At 37.6% G+C, this 23,962-nt stretch overlaps 1 protein-coding gene across 2 annotated transcripts in view; it reads left to right on the forward strand.

Moving 5' to 3' along the window:
- MAP3K7CL (MAP3K7 C-terminal like) overlaps positions 1-19,669 on the forward strand; it is a 32,080-nt gene extending 12,411 nt beyond the window's left edge. For both annotated transcript variants that reach the window (XM_039857685.1, XM_039857686.1), the window contains 3 exons: positions 305-366; positions 9,792-9,907; positions 18,529-19,669. In XM_039857685.1, the coding sequence (XP_039713619.1) occupies positions 305-366; positions 9,792-9,907; positions 18,529-18,709 (359 nt within the window). In that variant the 3' untranslated portion in view covers positions 18,710-19,669. The remainder of the gene's footprint in view (positions 1-304; positions 367-9,791; positions 9,908-18,528) is intronic.
- The last annotated feature ends 4,293 nt before the right edge of the window (positions 19,670-23,962 follow it).

A 23,962-nucleotide genomic window follows, 5' to 3' on the forward strand; every position in this document is an offset into this window, starting at 1 on the left:
GCTAAAGTAGTATTGAAAGACAAACAGTACCTCTTAATTGGAGAACTGCCAGAGAACATTTCAGGATTCTGATATTTGTTTGCAAAATTTTGGTCAGGCTGACTAAGCAATCCATGCTTCTGTTTGTACTGAAAATGAGCAAAATTGTCTTCCGCATTCTATCTGTCCCCAACTAATGCGATGAAAATAACTGAAGCAGATACTGATGATTTAACTCTGCGAGTTAAAGATGGTTTAACAGCAGGACAACTCTTGTGACAGAAAGGGCTCCGTAGTGAAGGATTATTTTATTTTTATGTTTTAGATGATACACCTCCTGAAGACTCCAGCCCTCTGGTCTTTCCAGAATTAGACCAGCAGCTACAGGTAAGGATTTTTCTAGTCTCTCTTCTTTCCTTCTTAGTTTCATAGAATCCAGTGAACCGAGGAGTAGCCTAACCATCCGGACTTAGAGACAGTGGGGAGCTTCTACGCCATCGAGGGCTACATTTCTAGAGCTCCGAAGTCAGGCTGAAAACCTCGCGCAGTGTCCCTGTCTAGTTTTCTGGCGACAGCGCCAGAATGCCAAGAACTTAACGCGTAAACCCGCTCCACTCAGATGGAGTTCCGGAGCCTGGGAGCAGGGTTGGTCCCCGCCTTTCCTTTGCTGTGGAAGTTTCCAGGCAGTGCACTTTGGGATGCTTGGGGCTAAGATTTAGTAACAAACTGTGCTGAGGATATTTGTCACATGTGGCAAGACTTCAGAATAATCTTCCTTTCTCTACTCCACTCCTAACCCTGTCCCCAGTTCTCTGACAGCTTTTACTAGAATGTAGAGATTTTATGTTAAATATTCTGAATATTGTCTGGTTTCGTCCATGCGAAAAACATTTCGTGTACATAGTTTATGGATGATCTATCTAGGATATTCCATGTTAATACACTGAAATTATTTGAAAGGAGCTAATTTATGACATTTTAATTTTCTTTAGATGATAGATGGTGATTCTAGGCAAAGACGGCTTGAGGAAGAGGTTCTGCCTAAAATACCTGGATTTTGGCATTGGGTCAGACGTTCACTTAAATACTTCACTTTGCAGGCACGTTTGGACAAGTCTGATATGGGTCTTGAATCCTGAGTACAGACATTTGCTTAGTCATCATTTTTCCCCTCTAAATATTGTTTTCGAAAGCCTTTAGGAGGGGTCTGCAACCTCAGTTCTCAACTGGCCCCGATGTTCTCTGTTATCTCATGCCCAGTAGCTTTTCACATCTATGGGTGTGCCTGGTCTCCTGAAATTGTTTGAGTTTTGGACCACTGGTCCCAAACAGCCCTCAACAGAGATGGAAAGAACCAAGATCGTGTCCCTTTTTGTTGGCTCTGGTTCTCATCTCAGTGCCCAGTACACTGAGCTGAAAACCTGGAGCCTGATGCTCCACAGCTGAGGTGGCCTCTAAACATCAACGCAACAAAACTCAGGTGTGGAACCTCTTGGAGTAGCCCTCATTCTCACCTATGCTGCAGTCTCGGGCATTGTCACAGCCCTCCGATAGAAAGCCTACTCGACAGAGCAATATCACTTATTCTGAGATTATGGAAGACAGTCTAGGAGGTAGGAAGTTTGTACTGATCACCACACAGCTGTCAAAAGACAGCTCTGTTCTCCTCTAATTTCCTCTGCAGCTGCCAGCCATTTTAGCTCTCTCTTCTCCTACATCCCATGCAGGATTTTCAACCCATTTCCCCCATTTCTTGTTATCTAACCATATCCTCCCAATATCTCTTCTTGTCACCATGGAGAACTCAGCTCTCTGTCTGCTTTTCTGTCCAGCATGTTTACATGACACATGATGCTCCTTGCTTAGGTTCTGTCTTCAGAGAAGGGCTGTGTGTGTGCACTGCTGGTGGTGCAGTTGGGACTGTAAAATAATAACTAAACATTTTTCCTTGTCATGGTTTTTTTCTCTCCTTTATTTTACTGTCACGTCAAAGCTATTTTGTTACCAGGGAAGTTAGATGAAAATAAAGAATAAACTTGTTTTGAAAATCAAACAATAAGAACACATTCAGATTCTTGTCCTTCCTTCAAACTGTGGACTGTTAATTGGACTTTTTTGTATTGGTCAAAAATTTTTTTCCCTTGGGAACATTAATGGTCTTCCCTGGCATGTGGATCATGCCCTGGCAATTATCCAGATAATTTTTTTCTGCCAAAGTATTGGAAGATCCATTTGAATTTTATAACTTTAATTCCACTTGACATATGTTAGAAATTAAGTTTTTTAAATTATTTTAATCCAGCGAGACCATTTTATCTTTATCGATCTTTAATGAGTTAGGCAGTTGATCGAGAGGCTGCTTTCTGGCTCATGGGTTTTGATCCTTCCCCACCCTTAAAATATGATATTGCTTTTCCTCTTCATGAACAGAGAACATTCCTAGTATTGCAGCTCAAAGCATTTAAATAACTGCTTCTTTATTGGGTGAAGGATAGGATCGAGTTTGTTATAAACACTTACCAGTTGTCAAGCCATTTGGTTAGAGTTGCCTCTGCCTAGGGCTGTTGCCTGTTACCTGTATTCTACACTCCAGGACACGAGTAACTAAAAAACAAGATGATGTGGTTTGAGAGGGGGAAGCTAACACAGAAAACTACACCTAAAAGCAAATTCTTGTTTCTATGCTCAGCATAAACATATAAACTTGAGTCATTCTGCAGCAGGAACTCTGTACTGAAAGCAATGAAAATGCTTTATATACAAAAGGAAGAATCAGCCTCGCAGAAGGCCATCTTTATAGTCAGGCTCATGCGCTTCCATCTCATAGTAATAGCTCTTGAAATTTTACCAACCATCGTAATCCTCTATGGAAGAATAAAAGTTAAATTACAAAGGCACGTGAAGTGCCTCGTGGTTGTCACTATTTGCTTGAGGAAGAACTGACTCTTGATTATCTCTAGTGGGGACTTAAAAACTTGCCTAATGAAAAATAAATGATGCCAGGTGATAATTGCCGGCCCTACTCACTGTATACTCTTAGATTTAAATCCCACCCACACACACGAATACTCCTAGGCGAGGGGGATTTCCCCACAAACGATTTCATCTGATCCTTGCTCTAATTGCGTAAGCCTAACCAGCACGTCTCTACTTCAGAGATGAGAAACATGAAGTCAAATCTTGGCCTAAATAAATTTGCTAATTCAGATTAAGTCTCTTATTCTGAATCTAGGTATCTTTCTTTCCCTTACACTTTTTGTGGAACCTATGCTTAAATCACTTTAATAGGTGGAGATTTTTTTGTTTCTGGTTTTCAAGGTTTGCCATAATGTGGTTATAGAAGAACCTCGTAAAATCAGTTCTGACTTTCTGATATCCATTACACATTCTGTTGTTGTTTATGAAATACAGCTATAAAATATCTATTTAGTAGATACTCTAGCGCCAATTTGACCCCCAAGATTTTTTCGTTGCTTTGCCAAGAATGCGGACATGTTTGAGCATGTAATTCATGGTGCTTCTATTTTCACGGAAGCCAAAAAAAGCCTTGTGCCAGAATAGCAGTGACAAACATTTCTCTTGATGTCTCTATTGATGCAAAATGTTGGGCAAGAGACCTTGGGGCAAGGTGGGTGTTAAAATGAACATCTCTTCATGATGTCCATTTGTGGGCCTGAGGCCTCAGCCCAGGGGCAGGTGGTAGGTTAATTCTATTTCACGTGGATTCTTTTCCTGGAAATTGGTTTCTAAATTCTCTGTGCCCATTAGAGGCAGAGTTTAGGTAGAGCTAGTTTAGATCATACAGTCAAAAAGAAAGGAGGCCCAATTTTATGTTCACTTCTAAGAATGAATGAAAAACTTTTACATTTCTGTAGGTCTTAGTTTCCTTCTATTTAAAAAAAAGAGGTAACCACTGACATCTCTCTCTATTCTGAAGGCTAGTACAGTCCTGTAATAGGCCCGGGGTCTGGGTCGTGACCAAATTTGTCTTCAAATTTAACAGAGTTGTTACGTTTTAGAGATTTTGATTCGACATACAGATATTCCAAAACTAAGCTGTAATGTGGTCTTAATTATTGGCATTGGAATAAGGAATATGTTTTTATAAATCAGGTAGAGGACATGCTAACGAGTAGATGGTAATGAACTTCCTAATGGGAATTGCGAGGCCTGGAGCAACGGGCACTGACTTTAGATCGACTTAGATTTGGACCTCAGCCTCACACCTACTAGTCTTGTGATCTGGGGTATGCTATTTACTCCTGCTAAACCTCACTTTTCTGAACTACAAAGTGGAGAGAACAATATCTAGTTCATGTTGTTGTGGGAATTAAATGTGATGATGAGTAGATCCAGCATAGTGCTGGGCAAAATAATTGCTCCATTAATATTAATTTCCTTCCCTAGTGAAATCATTTATTGAATGAATTAAAAACTAATAATTTATAATTATACGTGTAAAAGGAAATAAGACAAACATCTCTTGGACTTTTGAGTTGGGGTAGAGGTTCTAATGCTCTCTTTTTTTCATTAAGCTAAGGTACTTGGAAAACAGTGAGACTTTTTGTTTTTAACCAAATTGAGCAATACTTTCAACCTTCCTGAAGTCCTCCCATCTAATCTGAGAGGACAGTGACAGGTGTCTCTGTGGTACACGTTGAACTTGCCTTTTCTCAGACAGTGTCTGGTAAGTCCAGAAACTGATGTCACCTCCACAAATAAACAATTCGTAGCTTCAGTTGTGTACTATAATATCTTGTTATCCGAGTAGTGTCTCCAGAAACTTCTTTTAGATCTTGCATCAATATGTTGCTTGAAATCTGGGAAAGGAAAATGGTAGAAAATTGAGGTCTTAGCATTCCAGGATTCTTGAACAGCCAGCTGGAAATGCAATTAGGAAACAGCCCATAGAACACACAGAAGATATCTGCTATTTTCTCTCTCACACACATGTTGAAAAGTATCTTACAGTGTTCTTTGGCTACTGTGACCGCAGAGAAAATATATATAGATACTTGGAGCTTTACAGTGGTACCTTTAATTTTTTTTTTTTTTTTTGAGAAACTCAGTGATCACTAGGATATACCTTATTGGAAAAGTCCGAGACACTCTTGGGTTATCTCTCCCTTCGATATTGCTTACATCAATAGAAATGACTTACATATTCTTCATTCCAGTGTTATATACTATATAGGATGTGCCATATATTTATTAATGCAGACTTTGACCATACTATAGGGGTGTCAGTTCTTAAAATGTTTAAAAAATAGGTAAAATTCTAAAATAACAGAGTTTTCAAATATTGCATTTAGTCCTGACTATGTTTTTCCACTTAGTTTAAACAAATTATGTTTGTTAATTTGGGGACATTAAAGTGCAATGTAAATTTAAACTAGACATCCCCACTCCCCCACAAAATAAAGGTAACACTGAGAATCAAGGAATAAATACAGAGTCTGCTCGGCAACTGTAGAATATTTAGCTTCCTAAATATATCTTGTGTGTGGGAAGCTGGGAGAGGAAAATTAAATTCTTGCATTTTTGAAGTAGATGGGGCCAGTAGTATTTGAAGAAGCCAAGTAGAAAACGGAAGCTCTTCAGCTGGCTTTGCCCCTTGTGGGGAGATGCTTGGCTGCATCCTTTCCCACAGGGCCCTTTCCAGAGGACCGAGTCCATTTCGGAGGAGCTTGCTATAAACTCATGGCCTGGGCAGAGAGCGGAGATGGGATGGTGTGGCTCAAGCTGGCATTCTTGGAACAGGAGCCTGTGGTTTCTCTGTTACTTCATCTTGTTAAATTGGTCCTGATGAGTGGGGTGGATACCAGAGATAGTAGTGGCTCACCCGCATTGCCATGTAATTTAAAGCCTGTGTGAGCTCTGTCCTCAGGCAGCAGCTGGAGGAAAGGGGGTGAAGAGGAAGTGCCCCCTCCCGGACTCTGACCTCATCCAAACCCCAATCGGTGTCTTGGAAAAGTGTTTCAAAATTGGCTTGAGACACTGTTAGGAGAATGTCTTAATTTAAACTTCTTAGAACTGGCTGTATTAGGAGTAGACCAGATAGCATGGCATTGGTACATCTGAAAAGTTTTCTGTGATCCCACAGAATTTGTGCCCTAGTACATGAAGAATGCCTTTACCTTTTCATTTTCAATTCAAATATCTTTGGATTCCTTTTCCTTGGGATGTAATGTTTCATTATTTAAGAAGAGTGTGGGATAAATGTATTCAAAGTGTGGAAGGATGTAGCATCATCACAGAGATAGTAACAATATTTCCTCTTCCTGATGCAAGAAGAAATTCACTGTTGACATGAAGAGTTTTTTTTTTTATTGCTTGTCTATTCTCATTCCCAGCACGGGATTATAACTGCAAAAATCTCTTGGATAGGAATAGTTAAAATTATACAAGTAGAATTGAAACAAAAATAAAAGTGTTAATTTGTATTCCAAAAAGTTAATAGATTCTTTTATCTGGTTACCACAGGCATTCTTTTAAATTATTTTTTAGTTTTTAATATGAACATGTATTCAAGAGTATCTTAAACCCATGTGCGGCCAATTAATTCATGAGTGTCAGTGTTTTAAATGTCGCATGACATGAGCTTACTGGTAGCTTCATTTTAAAACTGCAAAGTTGATTCTTGTGCTTGAATTTTAGGAGTCTATTTCCTCAGGCGAAAATGTCAATGAACGCTGTCGGTCATGTATTGTCTCTTATTTTGAAAGGTTGGTTATAAGAAGGTAAGAGAGTCATTCTCAGTGAGGACCTTAAGACACTATACACATACACACAAACACACATATCGCGAAGTAATGAGAGTGTTCTATATCATACAGAGCAATACATTTCATTACTCTATAATTCTACTTTTTATATCAGGAATAAAACCTAAATATCTTAGTATTCTTATTCACTAGAATTCCTGTTGGGATAAAAACATGTGTTCAAAAAATTCTTTGGTGAGTTTCCGGGGCTGGAGTAAATGTCCAGGAATGTCATATGTCTTCTAAGGACAGAGGGTCCTCCTGGTCAGAGGGCATTTTGATTTGTCCAGCAACATTAATCAAAATGCTCTCTGACCAGGAGGACCCTGGTGGTGAATGGCTCCGGATTATAAAGGGGTGAGAAATTTTAAGTTCCCTGAGGAGAAAGTTTGAATGCAAATGAAGTGAGTCTCAGATGGGCAATCCTAATAGCAGTGCTTAGAAAATGGGCTAGGGGCAGCAGGAAGATTTAATGATAAATTTTTTTTTTGCATTAACTTTTTACATTGTGGTAAAAAAGACTTAGCATAAATGTTACCACCTTAATCATTTTTAAGTGTACAGTTCTGTACTGTTAAATATATTCACATTGTTGTGCAACCAATCTCCAGAACTTTTTCATCTTGCAAAAGTGAAATTCTATACCCATTAAACAACTCCCATTTCCTCTTCCCGCCAGCCCTTGGCAACTTATAAAATAATTTTACAATGTGGTGGATTGTGCAATATAACTTACATACTTGCTGGAAAAAAAGATCTATCTTGTCTTTAATGCTTTCATATAAATCGAGAGAGTGTGAAGTGGTGCTGAGTTTCTCTGTCAGGTTGGGGTGGAGACAGCTCACAGGAGTAGAGGTTGAAGTGACCCCTGGTCTCCTTCTACTTCCTGAAACACTGACCATTAGGTCCTTTTTGGCTTGTTCTTTCTCAATTGGCACTACTTCTTAATTGTGGGAAATCTTGAAAATAGTACTACCTATAAGTAGCATGATTATCCTGCTAAGAGCATATGAGGACACTGAATATATCCTGAAATACTCCCCATCCTCACATACCCTTAGCGGCATGATCATGCTACCCATATATAATATCTCCAAATTTTCTACAGTTAAGAAGCAACAATTAAAAAAAAAAAAGAACCAATGAAAAAAATTTCCACTTAAAAACATTGCAGGGTGGCAAGCTAAGGGAGCAAAAGAGGCCTCTCTCTTCTTAAGAAAATTGTGTATGTAATTTTCAGTTTCGTTTTTAATTATAGCTCCAAAGGGCAGTTCTCTCTTTATCTGGCTGCTCTCATCTATAGCCTCTAATGCATGCAAATCCTTTACACAGGCTCATAAATCTTTGGCTCTCACATAGGTAACTATGCTGAATTTGTGGTTCAGGTACCTACGTGTGGCAAGTTATGGACTGAACTGAGTAACTATTATGCGTTTCATAAGGACAAGAAATAGGATGCATGAAGCCTGAGGGCCTTCCAATAGGCAAATCCTTTAACAGGGCATGGATAATTTAATAGCAGCTTGGCTAGGGGGCCCAGAGTAAATTGCTTTCATTCTCCTTACTGTTATACCTGGTAATTTGCCAGCGTAACAGGTGAAAATTGATGAGGGGTGGTGATTTCAAGGACTTAGACTTGGAGGAGCCAGGAGTTCTGAATTTCTTTGGCAACAGCTTTATCTCATGGGGTGAGTTGTACTGTAAATCTACTGGGCACTGCTTTTCAATTTATTTCTACATAAAAAGAGGTAATGGTTCCAACAGGCTGAGTTTATGCTCTGTGTTCATGGGGCAATAGGGAAAGATGCTATATAATGTAATTATTATTAGACTTTCCCTGAATTAAGACACAACAGATGTTCCACATGAAGGTAAATTTTTCTCCAAATCTATTTTGAATTTATTTCCTTTAGAAGATTTCTACTTAGAGGCCTCATGAGAAATGAGAAAAGTCATCTCATGTATCAATCAGACAATAAACTTTGTAGAATTTCTCTTGTATCCTAAATGGGGTTGCTAAATATGACACCCCCAAAGAAATCTGTGTCCTTGAAGAATTTAATGAGGACCAAGTAGTAAGAAATTTGTCAGTTCTCAATGTATTAATATAAAAGTAGTGAGAATATGACTTAGACACATACCTCACATGTACAGACTACTGTGAAGAAAGAATTAGGCCGAAGAGCCTTTTTAAAAATGAAATAGTATTTTTCAGATATTATATAATATTTTTCTATGAATAATTTTAAAAGGTGATTACAAACTCCTTAGAAGACTATTAACTGGTGTTTCTAAAAGTAATGGGTTTAATAACGTGTCGCTAACTAGAAATCAGATTTACAAACTCAGGGAAAGCTAGTACTTTAAAAAATAATTTCTAAAAGTGGGCTTTTTAAACAAGTTATGGTTAGCAAGGTTTGCCGTGCTGGCCTTCCATTCCCTCATGAATGGGAGAAAAGCGAATGATTCCATGCTCTCACATGTTATAAACGTTGTTTTACTCGAGGTTTGGTCTTTCATATGGCTCGTTAATCTTTGTATTATTCCCGGCCTACCACCATTTCTTCAGTTCGGATGCATTTCTCAGAAGCGAGCCGTTCTTATAGGGCTGCTCCACTCTGCACAATGACATTATGACTCTGGGCTGCAAGACCAGAAAGCAAGGGGTCATTGGAACAGACAACTGAAATATTTCCCCATCCTTGCCCTTCTCCGAAGCAGAAATCCAGACTTCTGCGGGGAAGTGCAGAATCGTGAGCGGACCTATTTTGACTCAAATGCGTGGCAGGTAACTGACATGTAGTGGGTCTCTCCGCTCTGGCTCCGGCCTGACAATGCCCGTAAGTGACACTGGGCAATATCGGTCCACTTCTCTATTTTTAGTCAAGTAGAATCAGCTAAATTCTGTCCGATGTTGACTGACAATGCCATTCTCGTGCAAAAAAAAACTCTCTCTAAAGAACTTCAGCAGAGCAAAATTTATTCCGCCGGTTGGTAATTTATTCCGATGCAAGAAAATGGACTGACTTCTTCTTCTTGTTTGTGAAGCCTCTGCCGCCTTGTCATGACTCCCCGGAATCCATGCAGGTCTACAAACAGCACTGCCAAATAGCGGAAGAATACCATGAGGTCAAAAAGGAAATCGCCCTGCTTGAGGAAAGGAAGTAAGTGCTGAGCTCTGTCCACTGTCTGCTGGTCACGGACGGGGTGGAGTTGCAAGAAGGGGCAGGAGAGGCTGAGCATGGGGCGACAGGGAGGGAGGGGAGGAGAACTGACATTCCAGGTTTCAGAGGTCACTAGACGACTTCCATGGATGTCATGTTTGGTTATAGAAATGACCTGAATGGCACTGCTGTAGATTAAATGCTTAACTTCACGAATAGTGAGAGGAACATCAGGAGTGTTTCCTTCTCCCAAATTTAATTTTTCATAAGCGTTTTTAGTTCAGGAAATTAAATATGCCAAAATACCACCCAGAGCCATGCTGCGTTCCCTGTGAACGTGTCCGGAGGCCCCAGAGCACTTTGGCGCTGGGCGCATTTTAACAAATGCTTATGGAGGAGTTCCCAATGCTAAGAAGCCGCGAGATAGCGCTTTGGAATCACATGGATGTATCAGTTGACCATCTGCACTTTATGGTCCAATAGTCTGAGTAAGTTTTGATTGAGATAGTGTATCTACTACCCTTACAGTTCAACTGTCGGGAATTATACAGTTCTATTAATGAAAGCACTCAAATTTAATCAGTCATAACCTTTTGTTTCAGAATTCTCTTCCTTTTTAGTTGAACTTGACTCTGCTGATGTTTACCCCAGTGATCCCTAAGCTCTCCTACTTTCAAAACCTCAGACACCTTTCTGTCATAGCACCGGTCAGTTTGTAGTTTACATGTTTATCAGGGAGATCTTTTCATTAATATTTGCATCTCCTGCTAAGTGGTAAGTGCCACAAAAGCAGAGATAGTCAGGTGTTGCCCACCATCGTATTCCTGAAGCCAAGCACAGTCCATGGTGTGTAGATGCTGGATAAGGTTTTGTTGAATGAGTGACACGTTGAGTGTTGAATGAGTTTAAAAACATTGTCTTTAATTTTCTACTTCTTACTGGCGTGACAGTAAGAAGAAATTAAGTATAGTTATTACTTAATTTTTCAATCAAAGGAAGTGAAATATATTTTGTCTTGAGAAACTTATGACATTCTTGGGACTCTCTGGAGGCCTCCAGAATGGCGGTTGGACAATATAACATGGTCAGGAGTGGTACAGGCTTTAGGACACTTCTGCACTTACTGAGACACCTCAGTTACCACATTATAAATCTTTTCTTACTTCCTGGCTTTGTTGTATTTTAAACATAAAATTATACCTTGACTTTTGGTTATAAGGGATTAAAAGATGTTTATGAGATCAGAAACATAACTTCCTCCTCATGTCTGAGACTTTCTTTTTGGTCTAAGATGTTTTCATAAATTGGAGTGTGCATCTTGCATATTTACACACAATCTGAGTCCTAAGAAAAGTTTCAGAAAAGAGCTGAAGAAGCTTATTGATAATATAACCAGTGGTGAAATTAAAGGAAGATTTATATAACCTGCAGCCTATAAATGTCTCTTCCTGTGTGTGTGTGTGTGTGTGTGTGTGTGAACTGTAATGTTGTGACAGAAAAAAACCCAGGTAATTATGTATTTATATGTAAATTCTCTAGATGGAAGTTAGTGGAGGACTTTGTTATTTAAATTATCCAATGTGTGGCTTTTTATTGTGGGAGTGGGCAATGCAAGACTCACCCACCAAATTATATGTTCTGTAAGTTTATGTTTTTGTAAATTGCATTTAAAAAAAATACAATATGAGAACAATATGAGAGTGACTCATCTGGTCCTTGATTGAAACATATTTCTGCTGCTTGCGTTTAGAGCAGTGATAACGGTGGGCATCACCACAATATTAAAATAAAAAAAGGCAAAGTTGACTTCTAGAAAAACAGTGGCTAGCAGACCAGCAGAAGTACTTTATACAACCTGCCAAACCACAAAAATGTTGGCCAAACCCCCGACTTAGCTGCTACTTTAGCCTTCCTAAATAATTGGCTAGATGCGAGGTAAGGGCCAAGTTCTCTCATTATTTTTTCCTTTCTTTGTCATGAAGTCTTTCAAATTCCTTTTTCTCCATTCTTGCTTCTGCCATTTGGGTTTGGGACCTGGTACTTCAAATCTTGGTCAATATAATATTATAACTGGTTTCCCTGACTATGGTTTCACATTGCTAGTAAAGGACACTGAATTCTTGGCCTGGATTTCAAGACCTACCTTAGTATGTATGGCCTTAGTACTTCTGTAGAATGTTCTGTCTCATCTCTCATCTTCAGCCATACTGGTCTATTCACTTTTCCTGCCTCTGTGCCCTTGCGCTCATCAAGCTCAAGGTTGAGAGTGATCCTTCCGTCCTCTATGCTTGCCCAATGCTACCCTTCCTTGAGGAAGGCTTAGCTCTCATCCCTGCAGTGATCACCTCTTTTTCCAAGCGGAGGAAACTTCGCTGGAAAGATTCTATGGGTACTTTTTTAAAGCTAGTGCTATCAGTAGTTATTCAATTAAGTTTATGTCCTGTCTTTCTGTGTTTAGTTCCCTATAGACATAGACACCCATTAACATCCGGTCATATCCTAATCGCTGAGCAGGGAGCTGTGCATAGGGTCAAATATGAGTCTGGATGATTTAGAGTGGCTGAATATAGGAGATAGTAACTTCCTCTGTGTATATGTTTTATTTGTAATTTCTTTGGTCCCTATTTAAAATAGAGTCAATGTTGGCAATAAAGCATCGCTAAGATAAATTGTTAAAATAGAAAGTATAGTTATATCTTATATTTATAAATGAATGAGGTTGGTCTTCCAAGGATTATTGGTGATCACTGTTTTCATTAACACTTCACTGAAGTGGAAATTCATTTTGCAACAGATATTTTTCTAAATAGTTTTTGTTTTCAAGCAAGATTAATTGGACCAAATAGATTTAACCCAAGTAACTGACTCTCTGTTTTTTGATAATTTAGATAAAACTTTCTTCTTCATCATTTCATGAAGTGTGGCTGATCATGTTGCCTCTGGTGATTGTCTAGTGTGGGTTTGGTTCAAAGAGCTATGATAACTTTTGTGTTTTAGAAGAGTTTTTCTTCATTGGAGTCATGTGGGCCCAAGTTAAGCTGAACTTCTCTCTCATCTCCAGAGGGGGTCTCCCTGGATCAAGTTTGGGAGACTGCAGAGGAACAAAAAGAGTTGATTATAACTATTATTTTAAATCATATCTATCGCATGGGTAAAGAGAATCAAACATTTTCTAGGATTATAAACTCAGCATGGAAATAATTTAAAGAATCACCTCTGGCTTATTAACCAATAATGTTAAGAAAAGCTTGTTTTTACTTTTATTGGAATTTTTTTCCTTCTCAATTGAGAAAAAAAGGCAACTTTGTTGAAAGCTTTAAAAATTACCAACAATTCTGACATTTTTACAGAATTCCTGCTATATCATTTTTGCCTCTTGCTAGGCCATATGCATGTGGATAATATTTTTATATAATTACATGTATAGTAATGTGAAATGTGTACATGGTTTTTTTCAATATATATTATAAGCATTTTTATATAACACACATAGTTCTTTGTGTATGTAATGGAAACACATGGAAGTGAAATATAGACATTTTTTGATTTTTTTTTGAAATTTATCACCGAATTGTTTGACAGAGAGTTTTTAAAATATACCATTAAACAATTAGATCTACAGTTAGATTTACAGTTAGTAAGGTGGCTTTGCTCCAGAGGAAGCATTTTATCTTGTTCAGAGGAGAAACCACTTGTCTGTTCAATACACGAAACTTTGTGCTGGGCGCTGTGGCGTTTAAAAAGTGATAAACTCTTAGAAAAGTCAGGTTGAAATGTTATGTAACTTGAAAAATGAATTCAGTGGTTTTCAGCATACTCAGAGTTGTGTAACCATCATCACAATTTTAGAACATTTTCATCACCCGGGAAAAAACCTTGTACCATCATGTAGTCACTCCCTCTTCCTCCCTCCCCACTGCCAGGCTCCAGCAATCGCTAATCTACTTTCTGTCTCTATGGATTTGCCTATTCTGGATATTTTATATAAATGGAACCAAACAACATGTGGTCTTTTGTGATTGGCTTCTTTGACTCAGCATAAATGGAACCAAACAACATGTGGTCTTTTGTGATTGGCTTCTTTGACTCAGTTTTCAGTGTTTACCCATGCAGCATGCATTGAGACTTCTATCCTTTTTACGGTTGCATGATATCGCTGATGTCAACTCCAGTTATTTGGGATAGACCATGTTTTTGTCATCCATTTCATCAGTTGATGGACATTCGAGTTTTTTGTCCTTTTGACAACTATGAGTAATGCTGCTGCAAACGTTCACGTGCAAGGTTTTGTGCTGACACATGCTTTCAATTCACCTGTGTTGTGTACCTATTAGAACTGCTGGGTCATATAACTTAATGTGTGACCTTTTGAGGAACCGCTTGATCATTTCTGAGGTGGCTGCACCATTTTCTATTCCTATCAGAAATGGACGAGAGTTCCAATTTCTCCACATCTGTGCCAATATTTATAATGTCTTTTAGATTATAGCCATCCTAGTGCATGTGGAATGATGTCTCACTGTGGTACTGATTTACATTTCCCTGATGGCTAAAATGTCGAGCCCCTTTTCATGTGCTTTTTGGCATTTCTTTGTCTTCTTGGAGAAATGTCCATTAGTTCCTTTGCTCATTTTTTAAGTTGGATTTTCTTGTCCTTTATTGAGTCGAGATGTATTTCCTGAGACTAACAGAGCTAGCAAGAATCGAGGATATCCTGGTTTGCAATAAGATTTCCATAAATACTTGTTGAGTGAATGAAAAAAAGAACAAAGAACTGTCTTGGCTCCTCGCTTTGCTCCAGAAGGCAGAGTTAGAGCAGAGTTAGCGTTTAGTTTTGTGTGAAATCCCGATATCCCAGACTTTATCAAGCTGTGAGATTACACTTTCCATTAATATCCCCAATCATAATAATCTGAGCCTTTCAAATCACCTAATTATATGTAATCCAATCTTTTAACTGGATTTTTTCCCCTCGGTATCCCCCCATCAAATTCTCTCCCTGAAATGACATTAAAAGGGACAAAATACATACCTTTCCTCAATGACAGTTTCTTTAAGTAGGTCTCCCTTGCTAAGGAAAGAGGCTCCAATCTCTGGGAGAGTAGACTGAGGAAATATTTTATCTTTCACCTTATTCTTATCCCACGATTAACTCTTTTGGAGACTATAGTGGAAATCTCCATTTCCTTTAGACTAGTGATTTTTAACCAGGCCAATTCCTTGATTTCCCACTCCTAGAACACTGGTAATGACTGGGATATGTTTGGTTGTACTCACTGGGGGTGGGGAGAGAGAAAACTGTCATCTAGTGAGTAGAGGCCAAGGATGCTGTTAAACCTTTTATAATGCCAGTGTGTAGGACAGCCCAACGACAAAGAGCTGTCTGGCCCAAAAGTTCAATTGTATCAAGGTTGAGAAACTCTTCTTTAGAGCTAATCTCACATTTTCCCCAAAGGGTATAATGTCGCCTTTGGCTTCCAAAAGATAGAATACATTTATTCCTCATGCATTATTCATTTGTAGAGCTTCAACACCACAGTCTAGACTGTGCTTTGGAAACTCTATTTCAATTGCATTTTCTGTTCCTCCACCTGAATAAAATAAAGATAGATTTCTACATCCCTTTTTTCTTCTTAAGGGGTCTACTCCTTCACTCCTGTGTATAAATGCTTGTACTGGAACATATATCTCTCAGGAACCAACTGTACAGTCTAAATCGTTATTTAAAATAAAACTGTCCCTATGATAAAGGTACTGTTTTATTATATTATCCAAAACTCTTTAGCTCATTGGGGCCAAACTGTCTAGGATTTTGTCTTTTCCAAATAAAAGTCTTCAGTCAATTTCGAAAGTCTCAAGAACCATGGTAGTAGCCTTTCCAGAAAGAGAGAAATATTTATCCTAATGATGAATCCATGTCCTAACCTCCGACAACATAAAAAATCTCCTTAATTTTGGAATCAGTTTCCACAAAGTTTCAAAGTCCTCTTTATCAGTTTACTTGGACTTTCCCTTCTCTCATTTGTTTTAGCAAATAAAATCCTTTCTAGGCATGTGGCATAGGATGGGGACAGCAGGTAATTTATAAAGGACCCGAGGTTGTGACCTTTTCACTGGTGAGGTACATCATGTGAGAAATTATGTAACAGGTTCTTGATTTCAAAAATAAGATTCCTGTAACAGATTTGTGTGGTCTTCTACCCCTATATCACACTATATTGAAGGGGAACGATAGAAACGATAAACAAGAAGTCAAAGGCAAGACTACATTCTAGCCAATTATAGTGATTTGTTCCTCAGATCATCTATTTACAAGATTGTCTCTGTAGCTGGATGTGCCATATTTAATTATGAATTGCTAATGGATGAGCATAAATATATCTATGTAAATAGGTCCTGGACAGGAGACAATAGATGTTTTGACAGTATTCATTGAATGTATGTATAATTGCTTATCAAATATATGAAATTAATTTAGATACCTGTCAATTAAGTCTCCTTGATTCCAGTAAGGAAGAAATGAATTACTAACTTTCTCCGATGCAAGAAGGTTGGACTAGACAATAATGACCCTTCCTTTTAGTTCTAAAATGTGTGATTTTGTGATTTATTTTCTCTGCCAGTCAAAACTACTAACAGATGTCCTCAGGAGTCTTAAATGGAGTTAAATATGGAACCAGGACAGTAGTCATTGCTATACCCAGTACTACCAACTCTTCAAATCATGATTTGAAAGCAAAACTTTATTTCTTCCTGAATTATTTGTGCAACACAGTTAATTTGAAAGGAAAAGAAAGACAGGAATAGAGGATTTGATGGGTGGAGGATTTAGAGGCATGTCTCTTTTTTACTTATGTAAATTTTCCTAATCAATTTCTTTAAGACAGTTACATAAGGACCTTTACTAATGTTTAATTATTGACATTTATTGCTTCAACTACACTTAGAGGCAGAGAGCCCTGAACATTTAATAAGAAAGAGACTTTGACTCTGGCTCTTTCTTCTTAGCTGTATGACTTTTTCGATAAAATTAAACACTTTGAAATATGTTATTTGTCTCAGAGGCACCTGCCTTCAGTTATCTGAATGGATTTATTATGAGCCTTTGTATTTAAGTGCCATAGAAGATTCAGAGATCCATAAGAGCTCATAGGAACTCTGCGTAGGTGCATATCAGTGTTCCAGATTGTCTTCTCTTTGTCTCTGTTGTATAAATCATGTTCCATCCCCCGCAGATACTTCAGTGAGTATTTTCTAAGAACAAGGGCATTTTCTCACTTCACCACAGTGCAATAATTAAAATGAAGAATTTTTAACATGGATATGGCACTATTATCTAATCACAGTCCATATTTAAATTGCATCAATTTCCAATAATGTCCTTCACGGCTATTTTTCTTCCAGTTCAGAATCACACATTACATTTAGTTATCATTTCTCTTTGAATATGGAACAGTTCTTAACATCTTGAAGAGTACGGGCTAGCAATTTTGTAAAATTTCTCTCTTTTGAGGTTGTCTAGTATATGCATTTTGGGCAGGAATACCATAGAAAGGATATTGTGATATCCTTTGGTGCATGTGATGTCTATCTCGTTACTAGTGATGTCAGTTTTGATCACTTGACTGAAGTCGTCTTCCAGGTTTCTCTGAACTTTTCCCTACGGAGAAGGAAGAAACGTGACATGCTTATATTGAGGCAAAGGAGAACTCAGATCTAGTTTAGAATTAACTAATTCACATAAGGGGAGTGGACCTGTTTTATTTTTTATTTTTATTTTTTAAATTTTATTTTATTAATTTCAAGTATATGGTACATTGGTTAGACATTTATATAGTTTATAAAATGATCCCCCTACCTGTTTTAGGTTGTCATGTTTAATTAATCTAAATAAGGACTGCGAAGCTTGAGCTCCTCATTATGTGTATTTATATCAATGAATTATTTACAAATACTTACTGAGAATTGAATCTGTTTAAGGCATTATCACTACAAGTTTCCTCCAATAACCTTAACCTGCTTAGGATTCTAGAGTCAGGCTAGCTCCAAATGTAAGTATATTGTTTTGTTACTTAGGGATGCAAGATACGTGTAAGAACTAAGGAAAGACATGGAAAATAATAGCTGCAGGAAGGAGGTGGAAGTCTATAGTCCAAAGAACTAGTAAAGATTTGTTAAACTCAGAAAAAAAAAAATAAATTTGGAGGACAAAGATTACCTAAGGGACAAACTATACTTTTCCTACCCATAATAACAATAGTTAACATCTTAAATTAGAAACAGATTTTTTCCTGTTTTTTTTCCCCCTAAACTAGTTATAACTTTTACAATGTGTTGTATTCTTAAAAAGATCACTTTTTTTGACTGTCAAAATATTTATTGAGTATTTTATGGTATATGTTTAGTATTTTGGATGTGTCTAGTGGAGGTGCTAGAATAAAATAGGGATCTAAGACTTGTGAAGCGGGAAAAATAAAAATAAGTAATTGGAGGTGAGTAGAGATGGGTAAAATTTAGAGAAACAGAATGAAACAGTCTGCTTCCATGATGCCATTACTGTATAATTTATTTTGTTTGCATTAAATTTTGTGCGTCTTCCTTGCCTGCCCGCGGGTCTGCAGAAAGGAGCTCATTGCCAAGCTGGATCAGGCAGAAAAGGAGAAAGTGGATGCTGCTCAGCTGGCTCGGGAATTCGAGGCACTGACGGAGGAGAATCGGACCTTGAAGTTGGCCCAGTCACAGTGTGTGGAGCAACTGGAAAAACTTAGAATACAGTATCAGAAGAGACAGGGCTCGTCCTAACTTTCAGTTATTCAGCGTGAGTGTCAAAGGTTGGTGACTGCTCTGTGCTGGCCGAAAGATTCTTATTTTATAGGGATAGTGAGTCAAATCGATCACTTCTCTTTATTACCCACGTGGCAAACGTCTGTAATGAATTTAGCGCTTGCTCGATCTTGTTTGAGAGGAGGGATATTTTATTTTAAATAAGATAATTAAAGTATGTTTTCAGAGGTCATAATTCATTTCTAAAGGTTATTTTTCATCTTATTTAGGAAGATGTGATCATACTATACATCGAGATAGAAAATGATAAAAATAGAATATTGACTGACTCTAGTAAGAATCGTAAACAGAATTAAACCATGAAACAAACCAGTGAGATGCTCACTGCAGTTCCACATGAGCGTGTTTTTAAATTTCACGTCTTTAATATTTCAACTGTAGTCGAATCTGAACTGTCAGAAACTTCTCCACATGTATTTATGTTCACCAGAGTTAGATTTAATCCCTCAGTGATTGACTGTACTAAGAATAAATGGTTGCATATCATAAAGCTTTCTCATGAAAATATTAGCAGAAAGCATGTTTGTGCCAAAAGCACATTTGCCAGTGCTAACTTGCTGTTTAATAAAAAGCAGATAAGGCGGCATTTTCTTCACGGCACGTTACCCTCCAGTAAACATCTCCACCTTTGCTTGTGTGTGTTCTGGGGCATGGGAGAAACGGAAAAGAATCGTTTAGACATCACTTTTGTGAGTTCCCATGTAAACATCAGTAAAATTATAACTAATATTTTGTTTTGAATTTAAGGAGATGTTTTGGATCAGTAATAACTAATAGAAATATATGAGTAAAATCAGGATTGGAAAGATTTTGCCCTTATTCTACCTATCACCATATTTTCCCAAATTGATCTCTTTGTTTTATGTCCATTTCTATTCATGTAACTTCTTTTTCATTAAACATGGATCAAAACTGCCAGTCTTTATTTTGTCCCTTTCTTAACCTCCATTATGCTAAACATTAGAATTGGCTAACCTTAGCTAGAATTTGTTGTGTTTGTATGTGTCAAAAAAGCAGCAAAATCCCTTTTCTTGGAAAGACTGTGGTTTCTCATATAAAGAACTCAGCTCTAATCCTGAATATGAAGCATTAACGTCTTAAGGTATTTGCCCAGAAAACATAAAAGAGAAAGTTGATTAAAACAGTAAGATGGCCTGGAATAGACCAGTTGTTACCAACTTATATGGGTGGGGTGGGGTAGGTGTGTGTGTGTGTGTGTGTGTGTGTGAGTGATTTTATTCCCAGGGGACATTTGGCAAAGTCTAGAGACATTCTTTGTTGGCTGGGATAAGGGGATACTACTGACCTCTAGAGCATAGAGGCCAGGGATGCTGCTTAACATCCCACAATGCACAGGATAACACCCCAACAACAAAGAAGTGTCTGGCCAATGGCGCTGAGGCTGGTGTGACCCGGGCTGGGCTCATTATGGGCAGTTTGGGAAATTAGAAAGGAAAGTGCTTTGTAGGGCCCCAAGTCTCTTGCCCTATGGTATGGAGTCCATGGGGTCTTTAAGCATCCTGACTCTGTTTCCTCACTTGTAAAATGAAGTTTTTCAATAGATCTCAACATTTTAATGTTATGTGAGCCCATTCACCCCGAAGTTGCTTTAACGTTTCACCAAAGATGGAAGTCCCTGTTATCCCAACAGAACTTTTTTTTTTGTTAACCCCAAGGCTTATAAACACTAATACAAAGGAAAGATTGTTCACTAAATTTATGCAAATCCAGGGTTAATGGAATGGTAGGAGGAAGGCTAAGTTACAAACCTTTAAATACAAGGATTACTTTTTGGTCACAGACCATCTGAAGAGAATTACATATATTTATAGAATTCAAGCAGTCATGGCCTCTTATAGAAAATGGGGGACAAGGAAATAGAGTCCCCAAATCTCTTTGTTCTACCAGAATAAAAATAATTTAACAGAGTCAAAATATTTGAACACTACTGGTATTTTATTAAGGAGACACTGAGTAAATAGTTTTCATATCTGTGCTAGTCTCAGCCTGAAATTTTACCATGTGTTTCCAAAAGATATCCATTCATGACTCAAAAGCAAGTATTTTTATAGGTGTGTGTTTCAAGAAGACTTTTATTTATTAATAATATGAAAACATCACCTACTTTTGTAGCATTGTCAGAGAAATCTTAAAGCAAAATGTCTTATGTTATTGAGCTTATCTTTTCATTCATTTGACAAGTTTACCTCAGTCTTATTTACCACTGCATATTATCTATATAACAGAATCATTTATGAATTTTCTGTCTTCAAATATATTTACCAATTCCTGCTATTAGGCATAATGAAAATGTTATAGAGTATTAAAAATGGGCAATGAGATCCTATTAGTATTAGGTGAACATGCCTGCTTTAGAGCTAGAAATAAAAGAATCTAAGTGGCATTATATTCTGCAATTGCTCTACTAAAGAATTTGCTATTTGTAGGCTATTTAGTTTATGTAGACATAAAACTTCTAGTTACACGTGGCTAGAAGTCAAATCTTTAATCATTGGTGTTGGCAGAGCATGTTTATCTCATTCTGGTACTTGAGCTTGGGTGTATCATTAACTCAGTACAAATAAGAAAACTAAAAGAGATGTGGAATTCAAATTCGACTCTACAAAAGTTTATTATACACTTATGTTGGGTTTCAACCTTCTCAGGAGCTTCCCAGACATAATCTGAAATTGGCCTCCATATGCTGAGGGCAGGGAGAGACTTCAGAAAAAAGGCAGGCCACTCCAGATTGGTAGGTGACAGGTTTAAAAAGCAAGATAACTTACTTATGAGGTTTGTTTGGGGCAGCAACGAGATGAATGGTTTTCCACACCCTCCTGCCAAATCTTCAAAGTATACGTGGAGGCTCTAAGTGGGTTCGGTTATGCATCCAGGGGGCTTTAACTGATCTTCCTCAGTCCAAATAGTTTAACATCCCATTTCTATCCTTGGGGCAGCTTCTGGAAGCAGGGAAGGCAAGCAGAATGCACATTCTAAGGACAGGGGAGGGGATGGGAGCCTCCAATTGTCCTGGCTAGGTCCAGCTCTGAGGTCAAACAAGTGATACTTCTTTTTAACTGTAAAAATGTAAAAGGAGTTTATTAATTTTGCTTTTGAAATTATTTGGCCTGGGTCACACATTTAATTCACGAAAAAATTTAATTTCTCAGCAATCATTATAGGCACTCAAGATAAGTGAGTAAAAACTACCCTACAAATTATTTTCAGATGTAAAGATTTTAAAAAATTAAATGTATTGAAGTAATATATTGATCAATAACTTTATATAAGTTTCAGGTATATAACATTATAATTCATCTTCTTGTTGAGCTTCCTCAACAACTAACCAAGTTCAGGACAGAGTAATAACAACAGAGGATGCAAAAATGAAAGACACACTCTGAGCCTTCAATATGCTTCCAATTTAGTAACTGGTCTGACAGGTGAGTAAGAACTAAAGAGGCAAAGAAGGCAGGTGGAGGACGGAATCTAGATAGAGTAAAAACATGTCCGAAGGCCCTGGGGCATATTCAAAGACTTGAAGGGAGGCCAGTGTGGCTGAGTATGAAGAGGGAGGGAGAGAGGTACAAGGTGAGGTTGTAGAATAAGGCAGGAACCCGAAGATCACATTAAGAATTTTGAATTTAATCCTAAAAGCAATGGGAAGTCATTGAAGAATTTTAAGGACCAGGTAACATGTTAACATGTTATCCTGTAGAGTAACATGTTTTAGGAGTTTTCCTCATTTTAAGTTGCTTAGACTACTAAATACAGTCATGTACCACTTAACAACAGAGGTACGTTCTGGGACGTGTGTCATTGTGTAACACCATGGAGTGCACCATGGAGTACACTTATACAAACCGAGATGGTACGGCTTACTACACACGTAGGCCATGTAGTGTAGCCGATTGCTCCTAAGCTACAAGCCTGTACCTCATGTTACTATAAAGACAACATGAGATTAAATAAAGAACAAGAGAAAATGATGCAATGAGGAGACGTGGAAAACAGGAGCTATACGAGGTGGCTGCTGGTGTAACAAAGCATACCGGTTTTTTTTTTCTTAGTTTTAAAAAAATAATTTTTATTTTTCAATTGACATATAATATTATATTAGTTGACATATAATATTATATTAGTTTCAGGTGTACAACATTGTCATCAGACATGTATGTAACTTATGAAGTGATCATATGGTACCTTGTTTTACAATAAACTTTTTTGTAGGTAAAAAGAGTACACGCTAAAATAATAATAAAAAGTATAGTATAGTAATTATACAAGCCAGTAACATAGTTGTTTATTATCATTATCCAGTGTTATGTACTATACATGTATGTACTATGCTTTTGTACAACTGGCAAGGCAATAGGTTTCCTTACACCAGGATCACCACAAACATGTGAGTCGTGTATTGTGCTGTGATGTTATGATAGCTACAACATCACGAGGTGACAGAAATTATTTAGCTCCCTTATAATCTTATGGGATCACCATTGTATATGTGGTCTATCATTGACCAAAACGTTGTCATGCAGTGCATGACTGTAGTGTTATTTATATGTACGTATTTAGATAGATAGGTAGATAGATGAGAGAGAGAGAGAGAGAGAGAGAGAGATGGATGATGGGCTACTTATATAATGTTATTTTACATGTTTTATTTGAAGTTATTTTAATAAATATTGTTCTTCCTACAGAATAAGTATACCCTTAGTGGTATCATGTGGCTTGGCAGAATTAAAGACAAACTGAGTCTATCTCTGCTTGTCACCATTAGCATATTTAATTAGGTGACACTAATAACCTTGCTTTTTTATGAAAAATTTTAGTCTCCTGTTTTTTAATACTTACCTCATGCATAAAGTTGCCAAGCCCAGAGCTGCTAAGTGAATATTCTAAGCAATTATAACTCTTAAGATATTTTTCACCTGTCTTTGTTATTTTTAAAGAATGAAATAACCAGAACTGGGAGTGCAGATCATGTTGAAGATGAACAGGGAAAGTGAAACATCCACAGGCAAAGGAGGGAGCTGAGAGTATTAACCTTCGGATTCTTTGAAGACCTTTCCTGATCTAACATTCTATGTTTCGATTAACTGAGAATATATTCTTTTTCATCATTCTAAACAAATCTTCCCTGAAAGAAAAATGTCTTTCAGTCGAGAGTTTTAAGTTATAGCGTTAAAATCTTATCCATTTCATTTT

The sequence above is a fragment of the Pteropus medius genome, unplaced genomic scaffold (assembly GCF_902729225.1).
Source record: "Pteropus medius unplaced genomic scaffold, Ma_sr-lr_union100, whole genome shotgun sequence".
Classification (NCBI taxonomy): domain Eukaryota; kingdom Metazoa; phylum Chordata; class Mammalia; order Chiroptera; family Pteropodidae; genus Pteropus; species Pteropus medius.